The sequence below is a fragment of the Terrapene carolina genome, unplaced genomic scaffold (genome assembly GCF_002925995.2).
Source record: "Terrapene carolina triunguis isolate 2854851 unplaced genomic scaffold, T_m_triunguis-2.0 Scaffold31, whole genome shotgun sequence".
NCBI lineage: Eukaryota > Metazoa > Chordata > Testudines > Emydidae > Terrapene > Terrapene triunguis.
In genome coordinates, this window is record NW_020664382.1 from 8580837 (window position 1) to 8596974 (window position 16138).

At 40.3% G+C, this 16138-nt stretch overlaps 1 protein-coding gene across 1 annotated transcript in view; it reads left to right on the top strand.

Annotated features, from left to right (window-relative positions):
* Positions 1-16138, top strand: part of LOC113406601 (synaptojanin-1-like) — a 119068-nt gene that overhangs the window by 63983 nt on the left and 38947 nt on the right. Inside the window, exons 16-23 of the mRNA XM_026652217.1 lie at positions 1163-1303; positions 1756-1948; positions 3101-3259; positions 6189-6345; positions 6734-6851; positions 6980-7195; positions 9523-9601; positions 11823-11982. Of these exons, the coding sequence (XP_026508002.1) occupies positions 1163-1303; positions 1756-1948; positions 3101-3259; positions 6189-6345; positions 6734-6851; positions 6980-7195; positions 9523-9601; positions 11823-11982 (1223 nt within the window). The remainder of the gene's footprint in view (positions 1-1162; positions 1304-1755; positions 1949-3100; positions 3260-6188; positions 6346-6733; positions 6852-6979; positions 7196-9522; positions 9602-11822; positions 11983-16138) is intronic.

A 16138-nucleotide genomic window follows, 5' to 3' on the forward strand; every position in this document is an offset into this window, starting at 1 on the left:
CCCCCATTTACATTAATTCTTATGGGGAAATTGAATTCGCTTAATATTGTTTTGCTTAAAGTCACATTTTTCAGGAACATAACTACAATGTTAAGCAAGGAGTTACTGTACAAGACTGATCAGTGACAATCACTGTTACACTGTGACCCTAGAGTCTCTGGCCTCTCCCAAGAAGTTCAGAACAGACCTGCCCTTCAAAAGTTGTGATTCTAACATCTCAGTGGTCTTCCTGCTAAAGAGGAACTTTAGTGAGACTAAATCAACTGCCCAATCCTTGGGCTTCTCCTAGCTGTTTTAGTGAAAGATTTACTTCCTTCATATACCCAAAGGCAGCTTCCACTTATACAGTTTCCATCTCATTAAAAAGGCTGTCCGAAAGCTCCTCCCAAACAGTTTCATGTTTCAGACTCTTCCTGCGGCGAGACCAGCGAAGAGACTACATGATTCAGTTCCACATCAAGCTACCTCCTTTCTCCGTTCCTTTTTCAGGGATCCCTTTCAAAGAGATGGAGAAGATGTTGCTTCTCTCATCAAATTCGGAGTAATAAAAGAGATCCCTCAGTATTGCCTGGGGAAAGGGGATTTTATTTTGATAATTTTATCATAAAAAAGGGGAAGGGGTAAAAGGGGGGGGGGCTTCTAATACTTCAGACTGGAGAAATCTGAATGAACATGTGAATGTTGAATTTTCGTATTGTGATGCTGACTGCTGTTATCCCTTCCCCAAATTAATAAGACTGGCCCCCACTGTGGAGGCAGGCACTAGACCTTGCTTATTTTTTTTCCCCTCTGTAAAATCTGTTGATTCCACTCCATTCCCACTATGAAAGCCCTTGTTCAGGCCCGGCTTATTTCTCATGCTGACAACTGCAGCCTCCTTTGGCTTACTGGACTTGCACTTTGCCTCCCCCTCATTCTGTACAAAATGTAGCTGCAAATGTCATCCACTTTGTTCACCACTGTAACCATGTCTAATCAGTCTTCAAATCCCTTCATTATTTCCCACATCAAGTTACATTTCTTGTCCTGCCCTTCAAGACCATTGACAATCTCTCTTTTGCCTACTTCATTGTTTTATACAATATCCTTTAAATGCAACACACTGTAGATATGTAGGTGTCTTCTTTTTTTTTTTTTAACTGCTTTTTTATCACACTGGTAGCACAACCAATCAGAAGCTGTGGGCTGCTGAACTGCAGAAGACCATCTCAAGAGATAACAAATATGTGCTGCTGGCTTCTGAGCAGTTGGTGGGCGTCTGTCTCTTTGTATTCATCAGACCCCAGCATGCTCCTTTTATCAGGTCAGTGAGCAGACAACTATACTAAAATTGGTATGCTTGCCAGACTGCTTTATGCTGCAAAATAAAACCCAACACAAGTGGTTTGCGAAGTGTGTGTATGGCTTGACACCAGCACTTAAGAAAAGCTGTTGCATTTCCTGTTAAAAGTAGTTGCTTAAATGCTGTAATCTTAAATTTGGAAATCTTGTACCTTGCCTGTAAGACTTGGAACGCATCCATATATCCATGCCTTATCTGCTCAAAACCAGTTGATGTCTTTAAAACACTGTATTGCAATGTGATGATCATATTACTGATGATGAAATGATGTAAACATCCAACACCCTGTCATTATTTTGTACTTCTCCAGTTTCATTCAGTGACCGTTAGAGCTCTGTTTGAATGTCACTAATGGCTGCTAAATTTTGTCATTGATTTAAGGTTTAATAGTAAACATTTACATTATTTTTTAGGGATGTTGCTGTTGATACTGTAAAGACTGGTATGGGAGGAGCTACTGGCAATAAAGGTGCAGTAGCAATTCGAATGTTGTTTCATACGTCCAGTCTTTGCTTTGTCTGTAGTCACTTTGCTGCAGGGCAATCACAAGTCAAAGAGAGAAACGAAGACTACATAGAAATAGCCCGAAAACTCAGTTTCCCAATGGTAAGCAACAATGCTGTTCGGATTCCATAATAAAAGAAAAATTAAATCCTTAAGGCCATTAGGGCAGCTGCTGAGAGTGTGTGATACTTTAATTTTTAAAATGAGTCTAACAAAGATAATCTGCTAACAATCCAAGAGCATTACTCCTAAAACTTTAGCATGGTGTACTCTGCCATACATCCTACAGAAATTTTAAACATAAAGTAAATATTTGGAAATTTGAACAAATTGAAAAATGTTTTGTTGAATTCTAAGCTGTAAAAAAAAAAAAAAAAAAATCCAAGCAGTGATCACTAATTATAGTTTAGTTTTATAACTCTGCCTACTACTTAGTATTAGTATCATGCCTAAATTAACCTTCGCTAGTTTTCTGTGGCATTGTTTGAAGAGAGGGTTCCTTCCCCTTCAGCTTTCTCCTATTTCAGCCATATGAGATGGTCATGTTTCATTTTCTCTACAAGATGCTCAAACATGTATTGTCTCCACTGACAATTTCCAAGACCTGAATCGGGTTGTCTTAAATTGAAAGCAGACTAGATTGGCAAATTATATAAAGAGAGTGGGGAAAAATCAAACTCCAAAAAGAGAGGTACAAAAGAGACTCACCTAGTTAATTATTTGCTAGATAGGCCCCTGGCTTTGTTACAAAATATTGTTTGACACCTAAAGATCTTTCATCGCTGAAAAGTCTACAATCTACCCTGAACAGCAAAGCTGCCTTTCTCGCAGCGTATCATCTTAGTATGCCAAATGATCCCAGGGAAGTGGCTCTTTGTTCTTCTTAAAAACCCTTTTGTGAGGCAGAGTTCAGGTTTCTCATTATAGAACCTTTTGAAACCAGAGCAGAATGATCAAATCTGTTAAAATCCAGTTCAGCTAACGCATAAATATGAGACTGTCATCTCATGAAATATTTTTTTCTTTCATTAATGTTCTGCACATGAGACTGTGTGTCTGGTTATCATATGGCACCATCCAGATGATCAGTATCCACAAATGTGTATTTCACCCACCCCACCAGAAAACACATATGCAGATAGAAATTACATTGATTTTTAAGATTGAAAAGGCTCATAAAGTATTACTCACGCATCTAGATGTAGATTTCTGTCACACGGTTGTTTTTAATTTCAACGTGTATTTATTTTTCAGGGAAGGCTCCTCTTTTCCCATGACTATATATTTTGGTGCGGCGATTTTAATTATCGTATAGATCTTCCTAATGAGGACGTGAAGGAGTTAATTCGCCAGCAGAATTGGGATTCCCTTATTGCAGGAGATCAACTTGTCAACCAGAAAAATGCTGGACAGGTAACTCTTTAGAAAATGTTGCATTTAGAGACCTTTATTTTTCATACTGTAACTCTTACTAAAGCCACTTCATGGGGGGGTACTTGTGCAAGATTGTTTCTGCATTGCATTGTTAACTTGTCACTTTTGTCCAGTCACCAGTCTGGAATAGGGTGGAGTGGAAAAACAATCAGTAGGATGTTTGTATCAGTTGCTCTGAAGAAATTGTTAGTAGTGCAACTACAATGACTAGCTTTGAGAATGAGATTTTTGATGTCCCTTATAAAAGAGAAACTTCATTGTCATCCAGTGAATAGTGTTTGGAGCATATTAAAGAGAAAACAGTAAAGGTTATCAAATGCAGTTGTCACAGCACTGGATTTTTAAAAGAGAGAATAGTAAAATCTTTTTTTTGGTAACACCACTTGTCGCATTCAAATTATGTTAATAGAATGAATATATTTGCTATCACCTACTTAGTAACGAGCAAATAGACACTGATAGCAGCTTCAAATCAAAGCATGGCTTTATTTAGGAACAAAAAGATTTTTGGGGGTTTATTGTAGCAAGGCTTCTGACATCAACTTTTTTTAGCATGTCATAGTCAAATGGACACTGGCAATGTAAAAATCATACTCCTGTGTGAAAGTGTTTTATCCCAATTGTTAAAGTATCAATGCATACTATAGTTGAAACATTAGACAAATATTTTTTCTATTTTTTTAGTTTATTTTGTGAGCTTGGCAACACTTTATTTATAGGTAGTTTCTCCTTTACCGGAGTTAGCTTTCCCTTATTTGTGTAGGTCTTTCACACAGCAACAGTGGAGAGAGAAACATTTTATAAAGGAATATTATAAAAACAAAAATCCTCAGGGAAATTCAGAGGTGTGCAAAGTAGCAGAAACTATTTAAATTAGGTTTTGTTTTGTTTTTTTAAATTAACTAGATTTCAAGTTGATTGTGTCCCTTCAAAACAAGAAAAGCAGGCAAATGCTGTATTTATGAGGTCAGCCTTTGGCTAGGGGATCAAAGTTAGATTCATATCTCAGGGTTCCTTTAATTTTATTGAGATTGCCAAACGCAAAACCAAGTTCAAAGTAGCAGTTGACTCTGAGTTCTTGCTTATGTAGCATACATTTCACCAGTGAGAAAGCTTCTCTGCCTTTTAGGGAAGCAGACTAATTGGTCTTACTTGTTATTGGGGAGAATTTCAAAAGTGCCTAAGAGATTTAGTGATGTTTAGTAGGACCTATGCTCCTAAATTCTATAGGCACTCTTGACAGATTTCGCAGAATTCTCAGAATTTCTCATATTTTTGTGCTTTGATCAATAATACAACAGTATTATCTTCTTTTGCACTTATTGTACTTCTGCTCTTCCATGTCTCTTCCCTTTAGACATTTTTAAGACATTTTTGTTTTTAGTAACTTGTTGGGAGACATTGATGGGATGCATCTTCTGTCCAGGCAAGCACCTCTGATGTAAACATTTCTGCTTAGAAATATAGATGTTGCTATAGTGGGATAGACCAATCTATGTAGATCAGTGTCTAGTCCTAGTATTTGTTCACACAGCACCGGCAAAGTGCAACACAAGGATGTGATTTGTAGAATGTGCTAGCATGTTGTGTTCTAATTGTCCCATATAGACCCTGCTGGCACACTCTAAAACAGGGGTCTCAAACTCAAATGACCATGAGGGCCACATGAGGACTAGTGCATTGGCCCGAGGGCCACATCACTGACACCCACCCCTTGCTGCCCCCGGCCCTGCCCCCAGGGGATACAGGAGGGGTGCGGGGTGTGATGGGGGCTCAGGGCAGAGAGTTGAGGTGCAGGAGGCATGCAGGGTACGGCAGGGGGCTCAGGGCAGGGAATTGGGGTGTGGGGTACAGGAGGGGTGCAGCAGGGGGTTGGGGTGCTGGGTGTGGCAGGGGGCTCAGGGCAGGGAGTTGGGGTGAGGGGTGCAGCAGGGGGTTGGGGTGCTGGGTGTAGCAGGGGGCTCAGGGCAGGGAGTTGAGGTGCAGGAGGTGTGCAGGGTACGGCAGGGGGCTCAGGGCAGGGAATTGGGGTGTGGGGTGCAGGAGGGGTGAGGGGTGCGGCAGGGGGTTGGGGTGCAGAGTGTGGCAGGGGGCTCAGGGCAGGGAGTTGGGGTGTGGGAGGATGTGGCAGGGGGCTCTGGACAGGGGGGTGCGGGGGGCGGGCTCTGGCCCAGCACTGCTTACCTAGAGCGGCTCCGGGGTGGCAGCACCGCACACCGTGGCCAGGGCAGGCTCGCTCCCTGCCTGCCTGCCCTGGCCCCACTCAGCTGCTTCCTGGAGCAGAGCAGAGCGGGAGTCCTGGGGGGGGGGGGAGCACCATGTGCTGCTCTTGCTCCTCCAGGTACCTCCCCCAAAGCTCCCATTGGCCGCTGTTCCCCTCTACTGTTTTCCCCCCGCCCGGAGCTGCATGGACATAGTTTCAGCCGCTTCAGGGAGTGGTGCGGGGCTCGCGGCGCCGCGGGGGGGTGTGGGGAGCTTGGCGGGCTGCACGAAAGAACTCCGCAGGCCGCATGTTTGAGACCCCTGCTCTAAAAGGTACCTAGTTCACGCTGAGGTAGTTCTATTTCATACAGGACTACATTAATGCAAACTACATACCTTTTTAGACAGTGCCAGCAGAGTCTACATGGGCAGTTAGAGCGCAGCACATTAGTGGCTTTACGAATCGCACCCCTCTGGTATGCTTTGCTGTGCCATATAGACAAATTCTTAGACGATGGCTGATGCAGGATGCATTCAAAAGTTAGAATATGAAGATGGATTCACATTCTTCTGAGAGACACGGTTGGGCTCATTTTTTTCCTACTGTTGAAAGAAGACAGAATTTTGATTAGTTTCAGGAAGTTTTCCACAATGATTTCCCATTTTTTGTCTTTTAGTATAACTCAAAATGTCTTTGTTTATGCAGATCTTTAGGGGATTTTTAGAGGGAAAGATAACTTTTGCACCTACATACAAATATGACTTGTTTTCTGATGACTATGACACCAGTGAAAAATGTCGCACGCCAGCATGGACAGATCGGATTCTTTGGAGAAGAAGAAAATGGCCATTTGACCGATCAGGTTTGAGAGTTTACATAAGTTTAATTCAATATGAATTTAAATTACTTATACAAGCTTTCCAGCAGTATTCATAATTCCTAAAATGTTTCAGGATTACTACTGAATTCACACCAGAAAAAAGTAATTGTTCATTTTGTTAGATCATTTCAACAAGAAAGTATGTATAGCCCTCGCTCTTCTTTACATGCCCGCCTTTGTTTTTTGTGTGTAATGTTGCATGGCAGTAGCCAGAGCTCAATATCAGTTACTGGCATTTGTGTAAAGTAAAAGAGCCTCCAATTTTCCCCATCCTGTTTTCAGTTTGGTTTAATATCTAGATTTTTTTTTTTTTTTTTAGCCTGTCTGTGCGGTCACTCTTGTTTTTTGTTTTCTTTTATGCTTATTATAGCTGAAGACCTGGATCTTCTGAATGCTAGTTTTCAGGATGAAAGTAATATCCTTTACACATGGAATCCTGGTACTTTGTTGCACTATGGAAGAGCAGAGCTGAAAACATCTGATCATAGGTTTAAACTTTACTTTCTGTATTACTCTTTAACCATCTAAAATATAATGCTTTTGCTTTATTATTGTGTTCCTCAGGCACTCTGATGTTTTCTAACTTTTCATATATATGTATGTATATTTCTTTAAGGCCTGTTGTTGCATTGATTGACATAGATATATTTGAAGTTGAGGCAGAAGAGAGACAGAAAATTTATAAGGAGGTGATTGCTGTGCAGGGACCACCTGATGGTACTGTAATGGTCTCCATCAAAAGCTCTTCACCAGAAGAAAACTATTTTGATGATAACTTGATTGATGAACTTCTTCAGAAGTTTGCAGCCTATGGTGAAGTTATACTTATAAGGTTAGAACACTTCTGTTTACCATTTAACCAATACTCTTTATTATTATTTATCAACTTTCTTATCAACTTTCTGAACTGACTTTCTTAGGATGCATTTGTGTTCTTATTTACTTCATTGTTTGAATTTAGACATTTTCTCAATTCTATCTGTTTAAATTGTGGCCAATGATGAGAGCAATCAATATTTAGTGGGTTTTTTTGTTTGTTTTTTTATAAAGTGCCGTATTCCATTCTCCATCCAGAAGAGATGAAAAAAATTGTAAAGCAAAAAATTGGTAGTGGGTTCTATTTTTTACCCCTCCCTTAAACTTAATTTCAAAATATTAACATTTTGGAAACTATTTCCCATGGAAACTAATTTGGTATCTGGCCAGTGGAGGGTGGGCCATATCATGACTTGGGAGCGGAATTTAAATATGCGCCTAGATAGGCTCTGTGCAAGAAAACTTCCTAGCAGCCAAGGGGAAATAGATGGGGACATTGGTGTGCATAGAAGGACCTAAGAAAGGAGAAAAGAGCTTTTGCTGAGTGGCATGGAAGAAGGAATAGAGATTTGTGGTGACTTTATTGCATTATGCTAAGAACAATTCCATTCATCTTCAGTGTTCAAAGGGTTGAAAAGATACAATTTTAAAATAGGATCTAGCAAAAGTCAATAATTTGACACTGGGGACAAATGTGGTGAAAACTGATGAGCAACTAAGTCCATCTGTAGTCTCTGGCACAGGTGGCAGATGATAAAAACATCAATTCTTACGAAACTGAATATAAAGGGAAATAGAAGATACAGAGTAGAAAAAAGTCAGTTTGTAATTTTAATCTTGTTAAATAATGAGTCCTCAAACAGGTCAGTTTGACTTCAAGTGGCATCTTGACACAAACCTGAAGTGAAGAAGGAAACCAAAATCATGGTTGTTGACAGGAAAGTGAGACTTAAAAGATCTAGAGGAGTCCCTATTTCTGACTCTTCTCTTGTCTTCTGTTTTGCTTTCTCCTTTTCGTTTCTGTCCACTACCCACTGGTGGAGGGTGGATTTGTCATGTTCCCTGCTCAGTTATCTGTTGGCAACCTAGATGCATCTTTGGTGGCAACTAATTTATCAGTAGCCAGAGAAGCTGTCCAGCTTAATAGTAATGCTTTATCAATGGAGACAGCTGAAAGGGAAATTCATGAGGCTTACGTAACCTAGTCTTATGGTCATTTCCTTTTGTAGCCTTACCATGTCTATATTTATCTGAATACATCAGTGAACGAGGACAGACATGGATGGATTTTAAGCAGGAGGCTGCAACTTTATTAATCTCAATGCTGGGAAGGGTTGCTACCCACCTGTCACCCATACTTTCACATACCAGAAAAATTTAAGTGGTTCTAGAGCAGTGGTTCTCAAAGCCGGTCCGCTGCTTGTTCAGGGAAAGCCCGTGGCAGGCTGGGCCGGTTTGTTTACCTGCCGCATCCACAGGTTCGGCCGATCGCAGCTCCCACTGGCCGCGGTTCGCCACTCCAGGCCAATGGGGGCTGCGGGAAACGGCGCAGGCCGAGGGGTGTGCTGGCCGCAAAGGCTAGGAGGGAGCCTGCCAGCCCTGCTGCGCAGTGCCATCAACAGTCAATGGTCTGGTCAGCAGAGCCACCAGGATCCCTTTTCTACTGGGCGTTCCGATCAAAAACTCTAGTCCCCATTGAAATCACGTGGAGTAGCTTGTAGGACCAGCGCTGTAGTCAGATCCTGCAAGGTGCTGAGAGCCCTTCCATTAATCCAGTAGGAGGAGTAGAAGGAATTAAACACCTTGCAGGTTCAAGCCCTTATGCCCTCCTTTCTTTCTTATAGGGTCTTATTTGTTCTCATATGGCATAAAGCCCAAGATATATGTAAGGAAAAGGCTTTGATGATGAGTGGATAGTAAAACCAAACTTTATATATATAAAAATAAAGCAAAGAAAATTGCATCTAATATACTGTACTCATACAGACAGATAATACGATTTGACATATGCCATAATATGATTTGACTTTGAGTACTTTAGGCAGACATCTAATAATGTGCCACAGCAGTGTTTCCTAAGAGGGAAATAAAAATTGTACTGTATGATTTTCATTTGTACTGTCTTTTGTCTTCTGGTTTAAAGTAATAACAGATTATGGAAACTATGAACCAAATAAATAGGCTTATTTTTAAAATGGAAAATTTTAATTTATTTTTGCCTTGATTTTTTTTATTGCTTCATTTACGAAGGTTTATAAGATAAGATAGTCAATAGATGATAGATAACAAAGTAGTTCAATCATATTTTGTCATTTCAACATTATCTGTCAATGTACTTTGAAGGTTTGTAGAAGACAAAATGTGGGTAACATTTTTGGAAGGAAGCTCCGCTTTGAGCGCTTTGGACCTGAATGGTACTGAGGTAAAGTACAAATTACTGAAATTGTCTGTAGTTTGCTAAATTGTAATTCTTTAAGCACTGTGTGGTTTTCAGGTTTTCTAGATAAATGTTTCTTAGCAGATTAACACTCAGCATGCAGATTTGTAACATATACTCTCTCCTTTTGAATTTTATTTCATTATCACTCAGCAATTTAACTATGGTAAACTGCATTTTGCAAATAAGCAGCATTAGCAGGAGAACAACTTGTTAATGTGCAACTTCTGCCAAGCATTTATGTACTTCAATCTCATTTATTTCTATTGGATTCAAGTACATACTTTATGCTTTGCTTAATAGATATGAACTTAAGCCCGGCTTTAGGTTCTTTGCTGAACTGGAACCTTCGTGTAAATATGGGGCCATATTTAGTCCTAGCAGAAGCAGGCAGAACTCATTTGAAGTCACTGTCACCCGTGTTTAGTAATTTAAGCTGCTATACCAGTTGTAAAAGTGCCTATATCTAAGTAGATCCCAGGCCAAATGGATGAGGTTCTTTGGCTTGTGTTATGGAGGAGATCAGACTAGATCAGGGGTGGGGCAAACTACAGCCCACGGGACAGTCCTGCCCGGCCCCCGAGCTCCTGGCCCGGGAGGCTAGCCCCCAGCTCCTCCCCTGCTGTCTCCTCTCCCCTGCAGCCTCAGCTCGCTCGCTGCACCGCTGGCGTAATGCTCTGGGCGGCGGGGCTGTGAGCTCCTGGGGCAGCGCAGCTGCAGAGCCCGGCCTGACCCAGTGCTCTGTGCTGTATGGTGGCGGCGGCGGTGGAGGCAGCGTGGCCCGGTTCCAGCCGGGTGGCGCGGCCGTAGCAGCACCAGCCACCGGTGCTCCAGGCAACGCAGTAAGGGGGCAGGGAGCAGGGGGGGTTGGATAGAGGGTTGGGGAGTCCAGGGTGGTGGTTTGGGGGGGGGGGGACAGGGGGGGATGGGGGGGGGGGCCCAGAGGGGCCGTCAGGGAACACGGGGGGTTGGATGGGGCAGGAGTCCCAGGGGAGGGGCAGATAGGAGGGGGACCGGGCCACGACCCCCTCCCCTAGCCGGCCCTCCATACAATTTATGAAACCCGATGCAGCCCTCATGCCCGCCTTTGGACTAGATGATCATAATTATCCCTCTGGCCTTAAAATCTGATATCTTAACTTCTATTAATATTTATTTTTCTGCAAATGAATTCACTTTTTTATAGTTCAAAGGATGAAAAAAAATGAGGTTTTTGGTTTTTTTTTTTTTACTGGTTTGATACATTTGTTTTTTAAGCAAATAATCAAAGAAAAGTAAGTGTCCTGAGACTACAGTGTGGACTAGGCTCTCATTTTTATGGTAGAGTATATTATTAATCCAAAATTTAGCACTCCTGTGCATAGGTGCTGGAACTAGGAGTTCGGAGGGTGCTGCAGCACCCCCTGGCTTGAAGTGGTTTCCATTATATACAGGGTTCACAGTTTGGTTCAATGGCTCTCAGCAATCCTGACCCTATTAAAGTTGTTGGGGAATTTTGCCATTGGTTTCACTGGGACGAGGATTTCACCTGTGGTACATAGTAACCTCTATTCAGGTTTGGAATTGGCTAGATCCCTAATAAGACTTTGATCTTGTAATCTGATCTTCACAGGTAGACTCTTATAACTTTGAAGTCACTGAGGCGCCACACAGGGAGTAGGAGTTCAATTCATGGGTCAGATTGGAGGATTGAATCCTAACATTGTATCAGTCCATATTACAGAATCATCACGATTTGCTTAGCTCAAAATTAAGGCTGACTGTCATGACAAAAAAAGGGAAAATAATGCTTTTGTCAGAGTGAAGAATGCAAAAGTCATACTTTAATTTTTTTTAAATTCAGACAATAGTTTTACATTTATTTTTAATTAGAAAAGTATTAAATAGTTGTAATTAATAGTTAAAAAGCAAGTGAAGATGTCAAAATGTCAAAAAAGAAACAAATCGGTCAAAACTCTTGGAACACACTTGCTGTGTAGTAGGAAGATGAGAATGAAAAAGTTCATGCCTTTTCATAAAAAGCCCCAAAAATTATTGTTTTGTCACAGAAATCCTGAAAAACGTAGAGGCTTGTTCATAATATTCTGTATAGCAGAATGTGCTTTTTGTGTTTCTGTATTTTTTTTATTTAGATCCCTGATTTTTAGTGCTTAGTTGTTAATTTTTGTACTTGGAGTGTGTCTTTTTTTATCATGTGGAAATTCAGCTTTTAGGAAGGATCATAAACATTAACTTGAAAAACTCAGACTGGATCAGAAGTTTGGAAGAGGAGATGAATCTAGAGAAGATGGTTGGATTGCCTTCATCAACCAGCTCCACTTTGCTTTGTGAAGATGCTGAGATTTCTGCAGACTATGATATGGAAGGTCTGAATCAAATTAACTTCTTTCCGTCCTAGATATATTACTTAATTAAATTGTTTGAGATGTATAGATTTATTTTAACTTTATGCCAAACAATCCAAAGGTGATCAATTTAAAAATCAGAGACTCTCCAGCAACATATGCATAGCTTGCAGAGCAAAGTTAGTTTTGGTTTCAGTTTGCACTGTATCTGTGCTAGTGGCTTTGATTAATTTGCCACCATTTTTTTTTTCTAGATTTGCTGGGTATTGTTCAGAGGCATAGGAGGCACTGGGAATAAAAGCTGAGGTTTTCAAAGGGTTTTAATTAGGGCTGTCGATTAATCGCAGTTAACTCACGCGATTAACGCCCAAAAAATTAATTGAGATTAAAAAATTACTCGTGATTAGTTGCAGTGTTAAACAATAGAATACCAATTGAAATTTATTAAATATTTTTGGGTGTCTTTCTACATTTTCAGATATATTGATTTCTATTACAACACACAATACAAAGTGCACAGTGCTCACTTTATATTATTTTTTATTACAAATATTTCCACCGTAAAAATTATAAACAAAAGAAATAGTATTTTTCAATCCACCTCATATAAGTACTCTAGTGCAATTTCTTTATCGTGAAAGTGTAACTTACAAATGTAGTTTTGTTTTGTCTTTTGTTACGTAACTATACTCAAAAACAAAACCATGTAAAACTTTACAAGTCCACTCAGTCCTACTTCTTGTTCAGCCAATCGCTAAGACAAACAAGTTTGTTTACATTTACGGGAGATACTGCTGCCTGCTTCTTATTTACAATGTCACCTAAAAGTGAGAACAGGCATTCACAAGGCACTTTTGTAGCTGGCGTTGCAAGGTATTTATGTGCCAGATATGCTAAACCTTCGTATGTCCCTTCATGTTTTGGCCACCATATCAGGGGACATGCTTCCATGCTGATGATGCTCATTTTAAAAAAAATAATGTATTAAATTTGTGACTCAACTCCTTGGGGGAGAATTGTATGTCTCCTGTTCTGTTTTATCCGCATTCTGCCATATATTTCATGTTATACGTCTTGGATGATGACCCAGTGCCTGTTCATTTTAAGAACACTTTCACAGCAGATTTGACTAAATGCAAAGAAGGTACCAATGTCGGATTTCTAAAAATAGCTACAGCACTCGACCCAAGGTTTAAGAATCTGAAGTGCCATCCAAAACCTGAGAGGGATGAGGTGTGGAGCATGCTTTCAGAAGTCTCAAAAGAGCAACACTAGGATGCGGAAACTACAGAACCCGAACCACCAAAAAAGAAAATCAACCTTCTGCTGGTGGCATCTGACTCAGATGATGAAAATGAACATGCATTGGTCCACTCTGCTTTGGATTGTTATCAAGCAGAACCCATGTACTCGAATGGTGGTTGAAGCAAGAAGGACATATGAATCTTTAGCAGATCTGGCACATAAATATCTTGCAACACCAGGTACAATGGTGCCATGCGAACACCTGTTCTCACTTTCAGGTGACATTGTAAACAAGAAGCGGGCAGCATTATCTCCCGTAAATGTAAACAAACTTGTTTGTCTTAGCGATTGGCTGAACAAGAAGTAGGACTGAGTGGACTTGTAGGCTCAAAAGTTTTACATCGTTTTATTTTTGAATGCAGTTATTTTTTGTACATAATTCTACATTTTTACGTTCAACTTTCATGATAGAGATTGCACTACAGTACTTGTATTAGATTAATTGAAATATACAATTTCTTTTTTTACAGTGCAAATATTTGTAATAAAAATAAATAACTTGAGCACTGTATACTTTGTATTCTGTGTTGTAATTGAAATCAAATATATTTGAAAATGTAGAAAACATCCAAAAATATTTAAATAAATGGTATTCTGTTATTGTTTAACAATGCAATTAATCATGATTTTAATTTTTTTAATCGCTTGGCAGCCCTAGTTTTAATGAAATTAGGCTTCCAACTCCCATTGAAAGGCAATGAGTGGGGCACCTAACTCTCTTAATCTACTTTGAAAATACCAGATAAAATGACCAGAGTGAATTTAGGTATGTAAAGTGGCTGATTTTATACCTTGATCAAAAGAGGAAAAATGTTGACTCTTATGATGGAAGGAAATTAGGTTCCTTTGATTTTAAAATAGCAGTTACCCCCGTTATCAGCATCCTCCATAAGAGGTTTGATAGTTTACAGAATGGCCTTTCTTTTTTTTTTTTCATTGTGGTAAGAAAGGGATCTAATAACCAGCCAAATGAAGACTATAGACATGTGTGTTACTGATTAAATAGGATTCCTCCTCTGGTTATCTGGCTCAGAGAGTAGATATATTTGAAAATAGGTACAGTATTGCTAATGTTCACATTGTCTCTGGAAGAAAGACAAGAGGCAGTGGATGTGGTTTAATTAAGCCACAACTTTATTCACTTAACATATCTGTGAATAATAATAAGCATCTGCACTGTCTACCTGCCACACCTACTGCCTATGAAATTGTGACATCTTGACCTAATCTCTTTACCTACTTCACCAGGTCCTTGACCTGCTCTCTAGAAAGTCAAAAACCCACCCCAAATTTGCCAATCTAGTGATGGGGGGAGGGGGGAATTCTTTTCTAGCCCCAAAAAGAAAAAAAGTGAACTAGCACAAGCCCACAGCCGGTCTTGGAACCAGGTCGTGCTCTGCTCACATGAGAGGGAGGGTGAGTGGTGCAGATCAATGACTGAGGAGAAAGAGTGTGAATTCCTTCCAGAATACATAGGGTATAAATACCTCTCCCTTCCCCCAGTCCATATGGTGGGTCAGTGCCCCCACCAGGTTCAGCCATTTCCAGTTCTCCCCTTGATGCTGCTCGGGTTAGTCTGTTCACTTTTCCCACCTTCATAACCCAAATGCAGTAGGGACATTTAACGGAGCCCCAGGCTCACTTTCCTGCTGTCCAGACAACGATCCATTAAGTTGTCCATTAAGTTGCAGTGAGCACGTTTTGGTACTCAGGAAAAGATTTGTTATGGCTAAGAAGGTACTGTACTGAAGAGGAAGACTTCAGGTCACTGTACTGATATCCTGAGGTTTCACTCAAGCTACAAGAAAGAGAATTGGTCAAGCAGGATTGGCAATTTTTGAATGTGCTAGAGGGGAAGTAGAAGACTTCCAGATCATACCAGACCTTCCTATACTGTCTGAAGAAGTTGAGTATTTCAAAAAGAGCTGAACGCACATGATTTCATCATCTGTATTCATATTCCCTAACTGACTGTGAGTTGTATTCTCTGGCTGCAGTTTGTTTATTTGACAACTCAAAGTTGTTAATACAGCTTTTTGTTTATGATGGTCAATGAAGAGATTTTACCAGAGAATTGAATGAGTCTTGAACAGTAGAACTGAGTTGATCTCCATTTTTCTTTCATTAATTGGTCTGTTCGGTTTTTAGACTCTCAATTTCAATACCGTATTTTTTCTTTCCAGACCTTTGAAGTAGTTTAATAGATTCTACTGTCTTTGTGGATTTATATCATTACTGGTTTCCTAAACAAAGGTTTATCCTGTTGCTTGGCCCACCCGAGTTTAGACACGAGCTATGGGGGTGGGTGGGTACTGTTTAAGTATTAATACAAAGAAGAATACATTTCTGCAGCCCAGTGTCTTCAACAATTCTGATAAGTATGAGATATTGCCTTCATTGGCAGTTTCTAGAGATATTTCAGAGCTGCAGCAGAGCTTGTGCTGGCCATACTCCCTTCTGTGGCTTGCTGCCAGATACTCTGCCTCTGGCTGGCTTAGAACAGGCGGGGCATAATTCGCCCTCCAAAGAACCTGTAAAAGCTGCCTTCCATATGGAACACTATGATTTAGCCTGGTGTTTGTGAGATAACCCTGTCACACAGGGTGTGGGTGGGATTCTGGCAGGGAGGCATTTGCTGTAGTATCACACATGGTACTGGGCCCAAACCATTTACAGCTTTTATTGATTAAAAATGCCATCTTAAATTCCACCCGGAAATTAATGAAGAGCAAGTGCAGATCTCCTAGTACTGGTATGAGTTCTTTGCATGAAGAACTGCTTTGTAAGTAGACAGCTGTGTTCTACACTATTTAAGCTTCCTAATTACTGTAAAGTTCTATGTAGAACATACTATTGAAAAGATTCATACACT